The sequence below is a fragment of the Typopeltis vanoorti genome, chromosome 16, assembly GCF_054136105.1.
Source record: "Typopeltis vanoorti isolate ZY-2024b chromosome 16, IOZ_Tvanoo_1.0, whole genome shotgun sequence".
NCBI classification, from domain to species: Eukaryota; Metazoa; Arthropoda; class Arachnida; order Uropygi; family Thelyphonidae; genus Typopeltis; species Typopeltis vanoorti.
This window is the reverse complement of record NC_143564.1, coordinates 108,018,820-108,040,399: the sequence shown is the minus strand read 5'-3', so window position 1 is coordinate 108,040,399 and position 21,580 is coordinate 108,018,820. Positions and strand designations below refer to the sequence as shown.

General features: G+C 37.8%; 1 protein-coding gene across 1 annotated transcript in view; it reads right to left on the bottom strand.

Moving 5' to 3' along the window:
• LOC150098250 (semaphorin-2A-like) overlaps positions 1-21,580 on the bottom strand; it is a 667,728-nt gene that overhangs the window by 94,367 nt on the left and 551,781 nt on the right. The window contains exon 11 of the mRNA XM_090406288.1: positions 19,316-19,440. Within this exon, the coding sequence (XP_090262414.1) occupies positions 19,316-19,440 (125 nt within the window). The remainder of the gene's footprint in view (positions 1-19,315; positions 19,441-21,580) is intronic.

The window sequence follows — 21,580 nt, the reverse complement described above, 5'->3', positions numbered from 1 at the left end:
ATCATTTATTATCAGCTCTTCTGATGCTATGACCAAATCAAAAACTTTTAACTTTTGAACCTCTTGTTCCCTCTATTGCATGTTGCCAAAGACATCTATCCCTCAAGAATTCTAGAAATTCCATTCCCTTATTACTACATGCATTTTCGTCTTCCCAATTTATACTGCTGTAGTTAAAATTTCCCATAACAATCATTCTTCTTACACTTGACAAGCTCAACTGCCAAAATATCTCATGCTCCCCATCCTCTGTGCTCTTTGGCTTGTAGCAACACCCCACTAAATATCCTGTCTCACCCCCCCCACCTCACATCATACGTGATCAAAACCGTTAGCGTCACTTCGTTCCAAAACATCCACTCTTAGAGGACATAAGTCATCGCTTATCATAAGTAGTACTCCACCACTGTATTTTCCCTTCCATCTGCCAAAAAATGCTGTACCCTGCTATTTCTATTCTTGTTATTATATCATATTCTGCCAACCATGTCTCAGAGATTCGAATAATCTTTGGCTAAAGTGATGCTATCAGCACCACCAATTCATCTCCTTTATTCTTGATACTCCTGGCATTAATATAAAGCATAAAAATGTCACTGTTTCTATACCTATCATTATCCCCTCTACACTCCATTGGATTCAGCATTATCTGATGTCATCCTCTTTCTCCCAAGAGGCCATCCCTGCTACCATCCACCCTGAGAATTCTAGTTTCCCCGCATTGACACACTGACTTGTTCAGAAAACACCAATCTTTCAAGGTGCCTACGTCCTTTCTCATTCAAATGCAAGTGGTCGCTCGCATACAGGTCCTTTCTGTCCTCAAATACCCTCCAAGCATCCATATACTTCAATCCTCTCTTTTGACATATTCTGGCTATTATGCTATTCATTATTACTGCTCTTCTGCACCACTCATCATTTTCATACCTGGGCAATACACCCACACACTATCTTTCCTCTGCATTTTCTTTTGTACAACCTCGAGCATGAATATCAGATCTCTCACCACTCGATTTACACTGACTTTCAAGTCATTCGTGCCCACCATCACAATAATGTCATCCACCCTTTCACCCTGCTTAACTGCCATCACACTTTCTATCGTTCATCTAGGCAAACACTCTTCTGGCATCCTATCTTGCACACCACGGATCATCGCGTTTCCATACATCACACCTCTTACCACTCTGTTTCTTGATTGCTCACTTGCATCCCTCACTCTCTCTCTCTCTCCTCTAACACTTTCTCTTTGTGTTCCCCTACTTATCTGCCACCCTGGCATCACTCTATCCCTAGTTCCAGCACTCTCTCGCATTCTTCTCATTCCCTCTCTTCTACTGTTTCTATTCTCTCCTCTTCTATCATTCCCATAACTCTCTCTCATTCCTACTCTGATTCGCCTTGCATTAATCTCTTCCATTCGCCTAATCTCATCTTTCAGACTTCTCATCTCATTCCCGAGACATTTCCCTTCCTCTTTCAGCTCATCTCTCTCTCTCTCTGCAAGTTAGCCACTCTTGCTCACCATTCATCTTCCTAATTAAGACCATCTCCAAAAACTTCACAATTATTCAAACTTTCCACACTCACCACTCTTATTTTTTCACTTATATTTTGCTCTTTATTCTCATCCTCTATCGCACTACTCGTCTCTCTCTAGGTTGAGATTCTCCTGCCCCTGATGCAACGAAGTTGGTTATGGTAATCTCTAACTCACTAAGTTCTTCCCATTGCCTACATTTTGTGCATATATGTACTCCTCCCTTCTCTCACCCGCACATATCCAACTGCCAGGATGCATACATACCACATGCACTGCATGCCACAAAATCCTGTAGTATGTTATGCAAAATATAGTCCTTAAATGGGGAGGACTTGGTGACACGCCATTTATAATTGGAGTTGCAGCTGCCACCATCATTCCAATAGTGCCGAGGAACTACTACAACTAAACGTTCTACTGTAAAGTGTAATTTATTTATGCAATACTATAAGTATAAACTATATTTAACTATACTAAATAACTAAATAACGAAAACTTATCTTCTTCTTCTTCTCTCCCACCGCAGATGCACCCGACTCTGACCTCGCCTTCTCAGTAACTAAAAATAACACAATATAAACAACAACTAAACTCCAAAAGTAGCACCACTGAAGGACACTTGTATTACTGAAACTTATCACCAACTTATATGTCTTAATCATATCACCCCTCCTCCTATCTGCTATGCTCTGTAGACCACATTCCCTCAATCTGTCCTCATGCTCAATATTCCAGAGTCTTGAGACACTCTTAGTTATTCAGCTGTGCTCTCTCCAATGCTTCCTTATCACCAATATAATTAGGTGACCAGATCTATGCACAGAAATCAAAGTGAGGCCTAATTAGTGCCTTATACACCCATACAACGTTCTTTGCATTATAGCAGCAATTTTCTGGGTAACCATTACAACTTTCATAGTGTCCCTAACCACCAAGATCCCTTGCCTCCTTTACCTAATGAAGCAAAGTTCTTACACCATGGTAAACTTCATTTCATCTTCTCTGACCAAACTACATAACTTTACACTTAGCAATATTGAAATGACATCTCCATTCTTTAGCCCAAAACAATAATCTGTTCAAATCCACTTGTAATAGCAACAACACGTTGGAACTTCATAACATTTCTCTTCATAATTTAGCATCATCAGCATACAACTAAATATCTCCTTTCACATCATGAACTATATCATTGATATATAAGTTAAACAACAGTGTTCCCAGAACAGAAAGCTGTGGTACCCCACTTGTCACCTTCCTTTTTCAGGAAACTGTACCTCCATACACAACTTGCTAGCTCCAATCAGTCAAACATCCTTGTAATCAAGCAGCCAATTGACTCTCCATTTCCATCCTGCTCAATCTCAATAGTAGTTAATCACATGATGTTCGATCAAATGCTTTAGCATAATCCAGATAAATCACAGTATAAGCATTGGCTCTGCACAATACATTAGTCACATTATTATAAAAAATATATAACTAAGTTAATAAAGCATGACCTCCCCTAAACAAACCCATGCTGCTATCTTGAAAGATTTCCATTCTCATCAAATCCAGGTTTGTATTTTATCTCAAACCAACCTTTCACTAACACCTTCATCACTACATGATATACTCACTGGCCTATAGTTTGACACTATACTGAAATGAATTCTCCCTTATGCAGTGGGTGGCACTATTTTCTCCTTTTTCCACTCTTTTAAGATTCATGATGCTAGACTTTTGAACGACTGAGTCAAAGTCACTGTCGGCTCTTTTTGCACATACCTATAGTATACATACTGATATCCTATCCAGTCACTCAGCTTCATTAACATCATGGTTATTTAAATATACCACTCTTAACTCCCTACATGAAATACACTAACAAAATACTCATTGAATATTTCCACTATATCTTAACCTCCCTACTGTGAAGGTGGATGAAATAGTGAGACCAAATTGCACTTCTTATCCATGTTATTCAAAGGGTGTTACAGAATCGTATTCAGATTTAGCTGGATGTCATTGCCGGTTTGGGGTTAAGCAGTTGTGATTCATGTTCCACCTCCAGCAAACTAAAGTCATTATTCCATATTTACCCTTTCTTCAACAAAATGGTAGAATTCTCTAGGGTTCTGCTTGAAGATAAGTCAGCCATCAAATTATCATCCTACTGCCCTCACCTCACTACTCTCGCAAATGATGGAGAAAGTCATCAAATCAGCTTATTTACTACCTAGCGACTCAGTTAATTTATTCTTCTTCTTCTTATTATTATTATTATTACCCCAAGACCTCATGGAGTCAAAGACTCATCCTTTTATCACACACACACACACACACACATCTCATCATACCGTGTCTTAAACACACTCAAACTCCTTGCAGACACCACACTCTCAGGCAAGGCATTCCAATCATTCACAACTCTGCACAAAAAAAACTTCTCTCTCACTCCCCTACTCACACCCTCTTTATACAGCTTCCAGGGATGACCTCTGGTTCTCCCCTGATCTCCTACTATTCTCTGTAGAACTTCTCCAGCATTGATCCTACACCTTACCAATTGTAGGTCTCGATCATATCTTCCCTCTTCCTCCTGTCCACCAGACTCTGAAAATTACATCTTCTCAATCTTTCCTCATACTCGACATTCCAGAGGTCGGAAATTACCTTAGTCAGTCGCCTTTGGACCCTTTCCAACATCTCTTCATCCTTCTGAAAACAATCTTTCCCTCCTTCCACTCCTTAGGAACTTGACTGAGTGCAAGACTCATATTAAATAAATATGTCAAGGCAGGAATCAACACCCTGGTACATTCCTCCAGAATACGTGGTGATATATTATCAAGTCCCACAGCCTTATTAACATCTAGTTTACTCAACTCCCCATACATCTCTTGCTCACCTACAGTCAGTCTCTCTTCCCCATCATCAACTGATCTCAATCCTTCCATGAAGTCACATTCACAGGATTGAAAGATCTTTATGAACTGCTCATTAAGTATCCCCACCACACATTCTGCATCAGCTGTCTTTATACCATTTTCTCCAATCAATGTCATCCTTCTATAATCATTCTTTCATTTGCTGGCTACATAGCAAATGAATTCCCTAGGATTCTTTCTGGCTTCATTAGCTAACTGCTGTTCATACCTCTCTTTAGCTACTCTTACCAACCAAGTCACCCTCCTTGCCTGGTCTTTGTAGACCTCTTGAAATTGGTTATTTCCACTTCTCTTATGCCGCCTCTACAATGCCCTTTTTCGCTGTATCGCATGCTTAATCTCTTTATTCATTCATCTCGCACACCTACCTTATTTAACCTTCTCACCCTTAAAATACATTTAGACATTGCATCTACTAGATAGTTTTTGAAAATCTCCAAAATCTGCATTGATCTCTTTTCTAGCTAACTCCTCATTCCATGCTACACCCGCAAGCTGTCTCCTGCGCTCTTCATAATCACGCCGCTTGTAGTTCCACATATACCATTTTCTCACAGGGGTCCTCGCACTACTGACAACTACCCAGGTAATCATCTCATGGTCACTCTCACCAATTGGTGGGTGATTTGACACCTCATTTATAATTACATCCTCTGATGAGATGACCAAATCCAAGACCCTTAATCCTTGTGTGCCCTCTGTTACATACTGTCTGAGGTAGTTATCCCTCAAAAACTCAAGAAACTCATTTTCTTTATTTCCAGTTGCTATCTCATCATTCCAGTTTATAGTGCCATAATTAAAATCACCCATAATGATCACCCTTTTCTTATTTGCTTGGCTAATTTGATAATACATTTCATTATCACCACCATTCATATTACCTGGTCTATAACAACATCCCACCAAGTATTTGATTCCATTCACCTCCATCTCACACCATACTGCCTCAAAACCACTGGCATCATTTCTCTCTTGCATTTCTACTTTATATGGACATAACTCTTTCTCTATCATTAATAGCATTCCCCCTCCCTTTTTACCCCTTCTATCCTGACACACATCATACCCTTCCATCTCTATTCCTGTCAGGATGTCATCCTCTTCCAACCATGTCTCACAACGACAATCTTTGGGTGAACAGACGAATTAGTGCAACCATTTCATCTGCCTTGTTTCTTATACTTCTAGCATTTGTATACAAACATAACAGCTCATTTCTGAATCTACAGCTAGTTGCACTGATACCAGTCACTCGATGTGATCTCTCCATGCTCGACTGGGTCCATTTCCCTTTCTGCTCCTTCATTTTAGAACCATTTTCAATTCCAACTGTTTCCTCTTGATCCCTGGTCATCCCATTCCTTTCCTGCCTACACATGCTCTCACCTCCTCTTGGAGCATCCTCCTTTCTCACGCTGTGTACCCCTGTCCACCCTGAGCCTCCCCGTTTCCCTGCTCCTCTTGCACACCCATTCTCTCATTTTCTATACTCATACCACTCACTTCCCCATTCATATCCACTTCTTCAATCTTTCCTGCTCTTCCACATCACTCCCCTCTCGATCTGATTCATTCTCTCTATTCACTTCTCTATCTTCCAGCAGCAGTCTCTCCAAGCGATTCAAAACATAACCACTCAAATGCAATCCATCGCTCCCATACAGCTCACTTCGTCTCTCAAACTCATTCCACACATTAACAAACTTTACTCCCGTTTCCTCACACATTCATTTCAGCCAGCATATCATTCATAATCCTTGCTCTCCACCTCATTTCACCACAGTCATACCTAGGCAACACACTGACTCCCCTTCCTGTCACACTATTCCCTTGTATCCTTCCAAGCAGCCTCCTGATATACAATATAATAAATTTAGTTTAATTCTTTATCCAAGTGTGAGCAAACACAGTTTGCGCCTGAAAGTATCTTCAGGACTGGGTTAAGGTGGTACACACCAGGGCAACTCGTTGCAAAGGTGGAGCAAGCTACCAACACTCCTATCCTAGTATCTCCTATAATGCAAAACACATCTCCTTGCGGATATGTCTATTGTTATGCATTAAGGGAAGGGCCACTACCCAGACCGGTTTCGACCTTTATTGAGGTCTCTTCAGTGGGAGCCAGGCCCAAGTCGAGAAATCAGGCAGAAGCATTTGCAGGTCATCTCCACCTATAGGAATTGCCAATTGGTGTGCCACCCTTTTTTAATAAATTACTCTGGATTTAGAGAAAGATGTTGAAAGTTTATTTTCCACTTGGTTAGAGTATAATAAATTTTACTCTAAATTTATTTAGAGTAAAATTTATTATACTCTAAATATTATACTCTAAATTTATTATACTCATAACAATAGACATATCCTTGCGGATATGTCTATTGTTATGCATTAAGGGAAGGGCCACTACCCAGACCGGTTTCGACCTTTATTGAGGTCTCTTCAGTGGGAGCCAGGCCCAAGTCGAGAAATCAGGCAGAAGCATTTGCAGGTCATCTCCACCTATAGGAATTGCCAATTGGTGTGCCACCCTTTTTTAATAAATTACTCTGGATTTAGAGAAAGATGTTGAAAGTTTATTTTCCACTTGGTTAGAGTATAATAAATTTAGTTTAATCCTTTATCCAAGTGTGAGCAAACACAGTTTGCGCCTGTGTTTGCTCACACTTGGATAAAGGATTAAACTAAATTTATTATACTCTAACCAAGTGGAAAATAAACTTTCAACATCTTTCTCTAAATCCAGAGTAATTTATTAAAAAAGGGTGGCACACCAATTGGCAATTCCTATAGGTGGAGATGACCTGCAAATGCTTCTGCCTGATTTCTCGACTTGGGCCTGGCTCCCACTGAAGAGACCTCAATAAAGGTCGAAACCGGTCTGGGTAGTGGCCCTTCCCTTAATGCATAACAATAGACATATCCGCAAGGAGATGTGTTTTGCATTATAGGAGATACTAGGATAGGAGTGTTGGTAGCTTGCTCCACCTTTGCAACGAGTTGCCCTGGTGTGTACCACCTTAACCCAGTCCTGAAGATACTTTCAGGCGCAAACTGTGTTTGCTCACACTTGGATAAAGGATTAAACTAAATTTATTATACTCTAACCAAGTGGAAAATAAACTTTCAACATCTTTCTCTAAATCCAGAGTAATTTATTAAAAAAGGGTGGCACACCAATTGGCAATTCCTATAGGTGGAGATGACCTGCAAATGCTTCTGCCTGATTTCTCGACTTGGGCCTGGCTCCCACTGAAGAGACCTCAATAAAGGTTGAAACCGGTCTGGGTAGTGGCCCTTCCCTTAATGCATAACAATAGACATATCCGCAAGGAGATGTGTTTTGCATTATAGGAGATACTAGGATAGGAGTGTTGGTAGCTTGCTCCACCTTTGCAACGAGTTGCCCTGGTGTGTACCACCTTAACCCAGTCCTGAAGATACTTTCAGGCGCAAACTGTGTTTGCTCACACTTGGATAAAGGATTAAACTAAATTTATTATACTCTAACCAAGTGGAAAATAAACTTTCAACTCCTGATATACATTCTGACACGCTCTTTGTCCTCTCTCAAATCATTTGTACCAATTAATACTATTAACTCTTTTGCTCGCTCCTGCCTCATATCCAATGCCTCAATCACTCTACTCATTTTACCAACTGGAAAACATACCTTGTGCATTCTATCCTTTAGCACACCTTGAATAATGGAGTCGCCATAGAATGCACTCGCTATCTTTCACTATCACTAATATGGATTCTGTCATTCTCATTTTCTATTGCAAATCTTGTTAGCCTTACCATGGAATAAAATGATTTGGAAAACTCATGTCACCCTTGGTATTTCCAATGCATCTGATTAAGTATTATACTGTGGCCTTCTTATTAAGGGTCATCTTTGTGAGTGGGTTGCCAACTTCCTAACTGGTTATTCACTGTGTGTCATGATAGATTATTCCCTCTTTTGTGATCTTCTATCAATGCCATAGTACCCATGGCTCTGTGTTTCACCTACACTCTTCCTCCTATATATTAATCTCCTCTCAGTAACATCCTATTACATTCATTCCATTCCATTCTTTCATTTCCATTCATTCCAAGAACATTCCATTTTTCTTCATTTACAAGATAGTCAGATGACTAATTCAAGATCTTCTGTGGACAATGCCTTAAACATTGATCTTCTAGCTGTTTTCAAGTGAGGTAAAAATGATTTAGTGTTACCAAAATACAATCCTCTCCTTTTCCATAAGATGCCATGCCTAACTCTCCCTCACTTTTGATAATGTTCTTCTCACCAAGAACAGTTTGTCTTCTTTGGTTCTTACTTTCACATCCCATCCTGGCATAAACATGTCATGTCCATAATTTCTTCAACCTCCAAAAAATGTATTCTTTTTTGGTTCAAAACAATACTTCTCATCTGCTCAACTCCTAACACTTTGTAAATGCCAAATCCATCCAACTTTTAGAATACTATTCCCACATTTGGGATGTTACCTAAAAACCTCCCTTTGTCCACACATGGCATTGATTTGTTATAGGTCTGGGGACCCTTCATGTGTGGGTCAGATTTAAAAAAAAGGATAGAAAGAAAAAGAATGCTTGACTGCATCCAAAAGAGAGCTATTTGCTTAAGAGATGACCTCTCTCTCTCTCTCTTTCACACACAGTAACTCCTTCCAATCACTTCCCATAGATCTTCTGTTTCTACATTGTCTTTTTTATAGGTATGTCCATGGATGATGATCCACCACTGTTTCTCCAGTTCTGTCCAATCATGTATGAACATGTAATTGCTGGTTAATATCCATGTAAGGTTCAGCTCCAAACTCACTGAGCCAACTTCTTCTCTTCCTTCATTCCATATAACTTTCTCCTTTGGAAGAGTCTTCCCCATACTATTTTTCCATTGAATACAACCTCACCTCTTCAATACATATATTAACACATTCATGATCAGAACTCTGTCTCCACAACCTTAACCATCTGGCATGTCAAGAGAAAACAACATGCCCCATGGAAATTTCATACTTTATACTTTCCTTTATACTCAACATATCACAGTCTCAATACAATCTTACAGTCAGGTTCCATTTCCAACGATCCTGTCGTAATTCAAAAAGGGCATAAGCTGGAAATAATATATGAACCACAAAGATATATTAATATGCTTGAATGCTAAAATGTGTAGATCTGTTTTTGTTATATGTGTAACTAATTTTATTCTTTGTTTATAGTGAAATGATACAATTTACAAGTAACAAAATAAAGTTGCCATGTTTAATAATGTACTATAATAAGAAACTTTAGTGCAGTGCTTCTGTGCACATACCAGTGAAATAATCATCTGGAAACATATGAAGCAAAAATAAACAACATATTCATTAGAGGAGACAGGAGAGGCTAGGTTATGAATAATACATTTTTCAGATTCAGGAATTGCAACAAAGTGTTCTAATGATGGTGTGCCATATGCATAAATTGTGAAAGATTTAACACCATTTCAGGTGGTGAAGTGACAGTTGGAGTAGGTTTCTTTAAAATATATATGTTAAGCCCAATTTAGTCTGCATAGTTTGCCTTTTCTTCATAATTTTTTTTCTGTAGCAAGAAACTGCAGCACGCATCATTCTCACTACATGCTAATTTTCTCTATGCCATTGTCCCCAAAAAATTTCTCTGTGTTCACCAAGCTCCTCAGAACATTTTTTTTTTTTTTTTGGACATTCGGCTTCTTCTGCAACTTTCTGTACTTCCAGTGTGTAAAATCTTTTTTTCCACAGGCATAAGCTTCGATTAAGTTGGTATTTGGTGAACATGTTAATGTATAAACATATATTTTCAGGAGGTTCTTCTGATCACCATTTATACACTTTGTTGTTACCTCACTCCATAATGAATCTACATGATTTGTACAATGCAAGATATTATATTCCTTTCACAAGTCTCTGGAGGTTTTCTTACTTTCACTGTCTGCAATACAAAAAGTATTTCTTGAATAAATGCCTTGAAGGCAGCAAAAACATCCTAGTCCACAGGTTGCAGAAATAAGGAGGTATTTGGTGAATGTGCTCATGGGACAGCCGTTGTACGAGTGGTTGCAAGTTACACATCAAGGACTGACTGTATTTCTTATTTATTTGCCTCAAAATCTTATAAAAGATATTTGAGAATCTTCAGCAGAAAATCCTTGTCATCAAATTCCTGATATGTACCCTCAAGGGGTGTTAGATATTATGGTATTACTACATGAAAGTTTACATCTTTACTACCTTCATATCAATGATTTTCCTTCAAATTAATCTGTTATTTGTGAGGACTCCAATACTGTTAAATTTTATATTTTGGTCTTCTAAGACTCTTTATCAATCCATCTAGATATTGGTCTTTTTTTTTTTCTTTTTTTTTTTAACCTTGCTCTCCCATTCTGTTGAAGTGACCATATGTATGCTCATTCAAGTATGCTCACACACATACTTGAATGCTAATAATATCAAGTTCCTTCCTAATATCCTCATTTTTTTTTAAAATGTTAATTCTGCCATTGATGCTATCTTTTCACACTCGGAATCTTTCTCAGAACTCTCATATCTGTGGTCTCCAGTGTTTGACTGTGTTTTGTTTTAACCCAGCTCTCAGATCTTAGTATTAAAATTGGTTTGAACACTGTCTTCTTGTATACAGATAATTTGTTTTGACTAATTTCTGTCTTATTCCATATAAATTTATTCATTTGACTTCCTATGGAATAAGACAGAAATTAGTCAAAACAAGCTAGCTGTATACAAGAAGACATTGTTCAAACCAATTGTTCAAAACCAAAAATATTTTGAGTTTTTCTCACCTTCTCTATTTCCATATTTAAGCTTCCATCTTCAGCAAAAGTTATGCCTAAATAGCTGTTCTATAGATTCTGCATCAGGATGCAGTTGATGTTTTCAATGCTCCTGCTTAGTTTCAGCATCCTTATCTTTTTATTGCTGATTTTCATATTAAATTTATTACAGCAGTTATTCTATTTACTTAGTAAATCCAATAGATTTGTGCTGGATTTATTTAGGAGTAAAACATCATCTGAATAAAATACAAAGCTGAGATTAACATCCTCCAATTTCAATATCAAGGTTTAATCCCACTTTCCTTTATAATATGATCCATGTAGCCAATGAATAACAGTGGAGATAATGTCCACCCTCACATCTGATTTAATATCAGAAAATTCCACTTTTTTTTACTTCAGTGCAAAAGCACCAAAGCAAAATAATAAATTTAGTTTAATCCTTTATCCAAGTGTGAGCAAACAAAGTTTGCGCCTGAAAGTATCTTCAGGACTCAGGTAAGGTGGTACAACACCGGGCAACTCATTGCAAAGGTGGAGCAAGCTAACATCACTCCAATCTCAGTATCTCCCATAATGCAAAATACATCACCTTGCAGACATGTACAATGTTTTGCATTAAGGGAAGGGCCACTACCCAGACTAGTTTTGAGCTTTATTGAGGTCTCTTCAGTGGGAGCCAGGCCCAAGTGGAGATACCAGGCAGAAGCATTAGCAAGGTCATCTCTACCTATAGGAGTTGCCGAACGGTGTGCCACCTTTTTATTAAATTACTCTGGATTTAGAGAAAGATGTTGAAAGTTTATTTTTCACTTGGTTAGACTATAATAAATTTAGTTTAATCCTTTATCCAAGTGTAAGCAAACAAAGTTTGCACCTGAAAGTATCTTCAGGACTGGGGTAAGGTGGTACAACAATAGGTAGAGATGACCTTGCTAATGCTTGTGCCTGGTATCTCCACTTGGGCCTTGCTCCCACTGGAGAGACCTCAATAAAGCTCGAAACTAGTCTGGGTAGTGGCTCTTCCCTTAATGCATAACATTGTACATGTCCGCAAGGTGATGTGTTTTGCATTATGGGAGATACTGGGATAGGAGTGATGTTAGCTTGCTCCACCTTTGCAATGAGTTTCCCAGTGTTGTACCACCTTACCTGAGTCCTGAAGATACTTTCAGGCGCAAACTTTGTTTGCTCACACTTGGATAAAGGATTAATCTAAATTTATTAAAGTCTAACCAAGTGAAAAATAAAATTTCAACACCAAAGCAAAAATAGTTTTGTCTCATCCATTCCTTAAAAAGACCAAACAGTCTAAGACTAAAGACTAGCCTAGTAGGAATAGTGGGAGAAAATATTCCAAACTAAACATCAGCTTTCTGATTTTGAAAATGAATAATTTGCCTTGTATATTCAGTTAAAATTTTGATTTTGGAATGAAGTATAAACTGAAATTTTCTAATGAAGATCCTCAAGTATGGTTAATTATACAGACTTTAATTAAGAGATTTCAGCCATAAATGGAATTTAATATATTTATATGTATATCACAAACTGCATCAATCACACATTTTCTGCAGTTTAGCCTGCAGAACTGCTGCCAGCAACAAAATATATTTTGTGAGCTAACACAAACAGAATCATGACATAGAATCTTAAAAATAATAATTATAATAACTTTGGTGTTTCTTCCTACACAGGAAAATCAGGTAGAATATAAGTATAATTCTAGAACAAAAAAAAAAAAAAAAAAAAAAAAAAAAATTAATAGGTGGTAGAGTGTTGTGTGTAGATGATGGACAACGACATTGAGCGTAGATGGAGGATTAAGTTTAGATAGTGGACTGTGGAGTGCTCTTCCATGATGACATTCTTGGGTGTGTCAAGTAATAATAATAATAATTCACAGATGCAGAAATTCACAAACTTTTATCAGCTTTCAGTAAATCTCCATATATGTACCCCAACAAATATCATGACAGTACAAATATCAACCTGTTGCTATGCAGTCTGTAACATACTTGGGTGAGGAAACTGCACGCAGCAATCACCAATACAGTTCAGCCATTTCCTTCACCTATGTGCTTGTGAACAAAGTCTCCACAAAAAGAAATCTAGAAGATCAAATCTAACAACCAGAGGAGCTATGTGATGGGCATGTTCTTCCAGTCCATCTTAAAATGTTGATTCAGGAAGGCTTTCACTTCATTGGCATGCAATGAGATATCCTTGAGAGGTATCCAAGAAATTGCATAATTTTGATATGATGCTGTTGTTAATGTGCCTTCTATAAAGAATGGCTCAGTCACACCACTTATTCAATTTGGAACTATCATATACTTTAGTTCCATTAGAAGATATGGATTTTCACTTTCCCAAGTTCTAAAACTGTGTCAGTGTACCTTACTATACACATAAAAGAAACAGCCTCATTCAGAGAACTTGGAGAATTTTTGGCTTATTTAAGATATTAATGTGGAGGATATTATAAATCCATCCATATTTTATAGCCAAATGCAAATGAAAGTTAACAATTTTCAAAACTTAAAGAGAGCTTATGAAAATATAACCTTCAGCATTGGAGTTGCCTTGGCTTACATTACCCTGGTAAATTTCAAAACTTTTTAAGTTCCATTTATATTTTGGTATAAAATATGGATGTATTTATAATATCTTCCATATTGATATCTTAAGTCAACTTGAAGCATTTTAGACCCTACGCTCTATTATATGATTATGGTCCTATCTAGCATTCACTTATGATGAATTTCACTTTCTATCATAGGACTGCTCTGCCTGGTTTGCATTTGACTACAAACTATGAACATATTTATAATATCCTCCATATTAGTATTATCATCAGTTGACTGTGATTGATACCATTTCCAGTGCAAATTATGTATGCATATGCTGTAAATGTTACATTTGTCATTTGTGTTATCTTTGTAGTGATTTATTGGTGGCTAAACCACAGCCTTTCTTATATAATATGATGAATAGAAAATCATAGAATATGCAGCTGGCATAACAGACAGATTTACATGCTGAAAAGTTGATTTATATCTGTTTTGAGGATAAAACGGGAAGCTGCAAGTCCCTTTCTTCCTGAACATAGAATCATTTCTAATAACTTTTTGTGTCATATGAATGGATGGATGCGTTCTGTATTCTCAGCGTTCTAAAGGCACTGTGCTTAATGGCACTGTCAAAGCACCATTTTGACACAAAGCACCATACTTTGTGGGCACTTAAACTTTGCTGAGTTCCTGCATGTGTAAGTGAAAAGTTTTATTATTATTATTACCACCCCAAGACCTCATGGAGTCAAAGATTCACCTGGGAGGTCGTTTTATCAACACACAGCTCATCATACCGTGTCTTAAACACATTCAAACTCCTTGCAGACACCACACTCTCAGGCAAGGCATTCCAATCATTCACAACTCTGCACAAAAAAAACCTACCTCTCACTCCCCTACTCACACCCTCTTTATACAGCTTCCAGGGATGACCTCTGGTTCTCCCCTGTTCTCCTACTATTCTCTGTAGAACTTCTCCAGCATTGATCCTATAACAACACCTTACCAATTGTAGGTCTCGATCATATCTTCCCTCTTCCTCCTTTCCACCAGACTCTGCAAATTACATCTTCTCAATCTTTCCTCATACTCGACATTCCAGAGGTCAGAAATTACCTTAGTCAGTCGCCTTTGGACCCTTTCCAACATCTCTTCATCCTTCTGAAAACCCGGTGACCAAATCTGGCACAATAGTCCATGTGTGGACTAATCAAAGCCTTATACAATGGAACAACAATCTCCCTACTTCTACAAGTCAGTGTCCTCCGCATCATTCCCAGAAGCCTTTGTGTTGGCTTCGCAATTTTGGCGATGTGTCCCGTAAATTTTAGATCCTTATCCACTATCATCCCCAGATCTCTTATTACCTCTACCTCCAACAATATATTCTCACCAAGCATAAATTTTGTATCCCATCTTTGGTTTCCAAATTTTAAAACCTTACATTTTGCAACATTGAACTCACATCCCCATTTCCGTGCCCAATCACTCAATCTATTCAAGTCTTCCTGAAAGGCCACAACATCTTCACTACTCTTCATGGTTCGTCCCAACTTTGCATCATCTGCAAACAACTGAATATCTCCATACAAATCTTCACCTACATCATTAATATACAAGTTAAACAGTAATGGCCCTAAAACAGACCTCTGAGGCACTCCACTAGTGACTTTTCTTTTCCTCGATATTGCTCCCCCCATACACAACTTGTTGATACCTATCAGATAGCCAGTCTCCAATCAATGCACTAATCTAATATCCAACCCCATCTGCTGTAGTTTGACTGTCAACTTATCATGAGGTATTCTATCAAAAGCCTTTGTGAAATCCAAGTATATTACTGTGTATCCTTTTCCTGTGTCCAAGGAAGCAGTCACTTTATTGTAATAAGTAAGTAGATTACTAAAACATGACCTCCCTCTAGCAAAGCCATGCTGTCCATCAAAGATAATACAATTGTTGTCAACCCAACTATGGATCCTAGTTCTCACAAGCTCCTCCAACAACTTAACCACAACACCTGACACACAGATAGGCCTATAGTTTGATGCTTGAGTTCGATCACCTCCTTTATGAAGTGACACAATCTTGCCCTCCATAGGAACTTGACTGAGTGCAAGACTCATATTAAATAAATATGTTAAGGCAGGTGTCAACTCGCTGGTATATTCCTTCAGAATACATGGTGATATATTATCAAATCCCACAGCCTTATTAACATCTAGTTTACTCAACTCCCCATACACCTCTTGCTCACTTACAGTCAGTCTCTCCTCCATCTACTGCCCTCAATCTCTCCGTGAAGTCACAAAGATTGAAAGACCTTTATGAATTGCTCATTAAGTATCTCCACCACACATTCTGCAACAGCTGTCTTTATACCATTTTCTATCAATGACATCCTTCCATAATCATTCTTTCTTTTGCTGGCTACATATTGAAAGAACTCCTTAGGATTCTTTTTGGCTTCATTAGGTAACTGCTGTTCAAACCTCTCTTTAGTTACCCTCACCAACCAAGTCACCCTCCTTGCCTGGCCTTTGAAGACCTCATGGAATTAGTTATTTCCACTACTCTTATGCTGCCTCCACAATGTCCTTTTTCTCAGTATCGCATGCTTAATCTCTTTATTCATCCATCTCACACCTACCTTAATTAACCTTCTCAACCTTGGAATACATTTAGATATTGCATCTACTAAATAGTTTTTGAAAATCCCCCAAGCTGCATTGATCTCTTTTCCAGCTAACTCCTCAATCCACGCTACACCAGCAAGCTGTCTCCTGAGCTGTTCATAATCACCCCCCCCCCCTTGTATTTTCACATATACCCTTTTCTCATAGAGAACTTTGCACTGCTGGCAACCACCCAGGTAATCACCTCACGGTCACTCTCACCAATTGGTGGATGATTTGACACCTCATTTATAATTACATTCTCTGATGAGATGACCAAATCCAAGACCCTCATTCCTCGTGTGCCCTCTGTTACATACTGTCTGAGGTAGTTATCCCTCAAAAACTCAAGAAACTCATTTTCTTTACTTCCAGTTGCTATCTCATCATTCCAGTCTATATTGCCATAATTAAACTCACCCATAATGATCACCCTTTTCTTATTTGCTTGGCTAATTTGATTATACATTTCATTATCACCACCATTCATATTACCTAGTCTATAACAACATCCCACCAAGTATTTGATTCCATTCACCTCTATCTCACACCATACTGCCTCAAAACCACTGGCATCATTTCCCTCTTGCATTTCTACTTTATATGGACATAACTCTTTCTCTATCATTAATAGCATTCCCCCTCCCTTTTTACCTCTTCTGTCCTGACACACATCATACCCTTCCATCTCTATTCCTGTCAGGATGTCATCCTCTTCCAATCATGTCTCACTTATTCTGACAATCTTTGGGTGAACAGACGCAATTAGTGCAACCATTTCATCTGCCTTGTTTCTTATACTTCTAGCATTGCTATACAAACACAACAGCTCATTTCTGGATCTACAGCTAGTTGCACTGATATCACTCACTCGATGTGATCTCTCTATGCTCGACTGGGGCCATTTCCCTTTCTGCTTCTTCATTTTAGAACCCTTATCAATTCCAACTGTTTCCTCTTGATCCCTGGTCATCCCATTCCTTTCCTGCCTACACATGCTCACCTCCTCTTGGAGCATCCACATTTCTCATGCTGTGTGCCCCTGTCCACCCTGAGCCTCCCCATTTCCCTGCTCCTCTTGCACACCCATTCTCTCATTTTCTGTACTCATACCACTCACTACCCCATTCATAACCACCTCATCAATCCCTCCTGTCTTGCTCTCCTGCTATTCCACATCACTTCCTGCTCGATCTGATTCATTCTCTCTATTGACCTCTCTACCTTCCAGCAGCAGTCTCTCCAAGCGACTCACACCATAACCACTCAAATGCAGTCCATCGCTCCCATACAGCTCACTTCATCTCTCAAACTCATTCCACACATTAACAAACTTTACTCCCGTTTCCTCACACATTTCAGCCAGCATATCATTCATAATCCTTGCTCTCTGCCTCATTTCACCACAGTCATACCTAGGTAACACACTGACTACCCTTCCTATCACACTTTCTCTTTTATCCTTCTAAGCAGCCTCCTGATATCCATTCTGACATGCTCTTTGTCCTCTCTCAAATCATTCATACTTATTAATACTATTAACTCTTTTGCTCGCTCCTGGCTCATATCCAATGCCTCAATCACTCTACTCATTTTAGCACCTGGAAAACATACCTTGTGCATTCTATCCTCCAGCAAACCTTTAATAATGGAGTCACCATACAACACCACTCGCTCATCTTTCGTTAACTCTTTCATGCCATCATAATTTATTTTAATAGTTTTTACCCGAATTTTCTTAATTTCATTCTGCATCCATTTCATTTCTTGCCTCATCTAATTCAATTCAACTTCCGAATCTCGCGACACATTCTCTCTATCATTCAATCTTTCTAGCTCTCGACCCCTTCTTCTCACTTTCACTCTCATTCATCCTTCTTTGTTTCCATGTTTTCGGTCCAACATGTGTCCAACTTTCACTATCATTCTTTTCACTTTCACTCTCATTCATCTTTCTTTGTTTCTGTACTTTTAGTCCAACATGCGTCGAACTTTTGCTATCATTCATTCTTTCGATTTTTTTCACTTTCGATTCTTGCATCACGCCATTTCTAGTTTCATTCGTTCTTTCAATTTCGTTTCCTTCTGCCACTCTCACCTCACTTTCGTCCCTTTTAACATCCGTTACAGTTTTCAAATCACTCTTTTTCTTTTTTACTGATTTTTTAACATTTTTTCGTCTCTCTTTGTCACCATCCTTCTCTTTCAAACGTGCACTCATTTTCCCTTGACATTCTCGCTACTAGCACTTTCGGTCATCAATTTCATATTTGCATTCATCAATTCCTTGTTCAGGTTACACTTTGCGCACACCCCTCCTTCCATCCACACTAAATATCCACAAATCATTTATGTAATCAAAAGAATACATATAACAGAGACCTAACACTTAACGAAACGACTGAAATCGAAATTAAAGTCATGGAATGACAATGCCACCGCCATTTTTTTTTTGCAGGTTACTACGTCTAATAATAATGATTTCGTAATTAAATTTAGGCAAAAAAAAATCCCCCATACTAATAAAACCGGTAGCGCACAACGTTTACAGCCGCTCTTACTCAAACAATTACGTATATATGTTTAATTATTCCTAGAAAACTTATCTCAATCGGGAGCTCTTCTTACACATGTCACCCAGAAATTTATGAGCTTAAGTTTATAAAATATTTTTTTGTTGGTGGTAAATCTGCTGAGCATGCTGCATGCATATGTGTACAGTGAAAGAAATTCGTAATACATACCTTACTAGATATCTCCATAGCTCTTACTGGTTCTGGGACAGTAGCTTCGAATACATCTACTAAACTTGAATGCTCCTCACCAGCCCGGTCATACCATTCCACCAACTTGTACACATAACCATTGGCTATAATAACACAAGACATTTTAAAATGAACTGCAAGTTAAGAAAGTGAAACAGTATTGTACTGAATGATAAGAAGTATCCATTTAAGTATAATAGCAATTCATGTAAAAAAAATGCAAATATAGGAAAGTCATAATTAACTGACATGAAGAATTTGTGAATAGTTGTATTATTTTTTAACTCACAACACAGGTTACTTCAGACAGTGATTTTTTTTTTTTTCCCACTTTTAACTTTGAAAATATTTTTCATCCGTAACATTTTCATATTTGATATACATGCTGCAATATATTTGTAATACAACAATAGACTGTTTAATGAATTAAAGATGCCAAGAAATTCTATTCTTGGTTTCATCCTTTATCCAAGTCTAAGGAAACAATATCTGCATATGAAGAAACTTCATGACTAGGCTATTTGTATATATAGAGGTAAATGACTTCACATCAATTGCCTTAGTATCACATAATGCAATGCAATGCACATATCCTTACTGATGTGTATAATGCTATGCATTATGCAAAGGGCCACTACCTAGACTGGTTTCAACCTTTATTGAGCACTCATCAGTGGGAGCCAGACCTAGAAGTGATAAGGTTGAAGTAATGCAGAAGTCATATTTTCATATACATTATATACATTATATTGTCACATCTTCAATTTATAATATAAACAAGTAGAAAAATTTTCAGCTAGATTGTTTATATAATCACATATCAGAAATCAGAAAAATCACATATCTGGCATTAGGCTGCTACTCATTGGCAGCCTAATGCCATCTTATGCTACAAGCTGAACACTAAGTTACTTAGTGGCTGAATACTATGTAATTTACTATATATTTGCATTCTTTTTTTTTTTTAACTAATATTTTTAGTTATATAGGCATCTCCTCTGTTCCTATTTAGGTTTAATGGAAACTCCATCCACTCTCCTCTACTTCAAGAAACATTGTAGTACTAAAACCATATTAACAATTTAGTCATCTCATTTGTATTCCTGTGGAATGGACTTAATCACTGTTTACAAGGAATAATAACGTGTAAATTTTCTATTGACTAACTCTTGTTACATCCTTTTATAGTTGAAACTACTATAAAACAACTTATAACAGTATCACTATTAATAGTAATATTTCTTAATTTTTGCCTTATAGCCATAAAAGATGTGTGTTAAGTGCTGGAAAAAACTCATGATAAAAGTTTAATGGAGTGAAACAGCACTAGAAAATGATTAAAAATAGTATTTAATGGTTCTCAATTACAGAGACATTGTCCTGGAGTATAAAATGAGACCTGTCACACACACAAACAAAGGAAGCACAAACTAAACTAAACTAACTGTAAAACGTGGACAAAAGCCTACAGTTCTAACTAGATGGGACACACCCTGTATGGACACCTGTCAGCGGCCTAAGATGTAAGCTGGGATCTCGAAGTATTAGTGTTTCCCATATTTTGGGAAGCTTTATGCAACCACGTTTATTTAAAATAGTCTGATTTTTAATAGCAGTAGCAGATTCAAAAAATAGTCTTTCTCTTCTAAATTCACTGTAATGGAGCATGATGGTCTTTTTCCAATTGATTCTGTGAGCTGTATCTAAAGTATGGTCTGCAAGGCCAGATGGACCATAGTCAGGACTGCATATGTATTTTTTATATTCTTCCATTCAGATGGTAGCAGATCTTCCTATCTGTCCATAGTAGGCCAGCTTGCAAGAAGATGAAACTCTATATACACCTGGAATTGAGAGGGAAGGGAGTTCGTTTTTAGTGGAGCAGATAAGGATAGCTAGTTTTAAGTGGAGCTTGAAAGTGGGGCAAAAATTGTATTTCTTTAAGATTTTGGATACTTTTTTTCTGTTCCTCGGACATAGCAATAGCATTACTAAAATCTTTCTGAAGGAAAGGTTATGGATTGGAGGAAGATTGATTATTTTATTTTTTTGATATTGTGGGGAACTGTAATCATTAGATAGAAAAGCGTGGTGCATATGATTGTTCTGCTGCAAGAGAGGTCTTGTTGGAATAAAGGTTATAAGAGTTATAGGTTAGTATTTTTATGACAGTATGTTGTTGAGTGAGTGTGTGTGTGGGGGGGGGGAGGTGATGGGAGAGTTTGTGAATGTATCTGCTTGTGT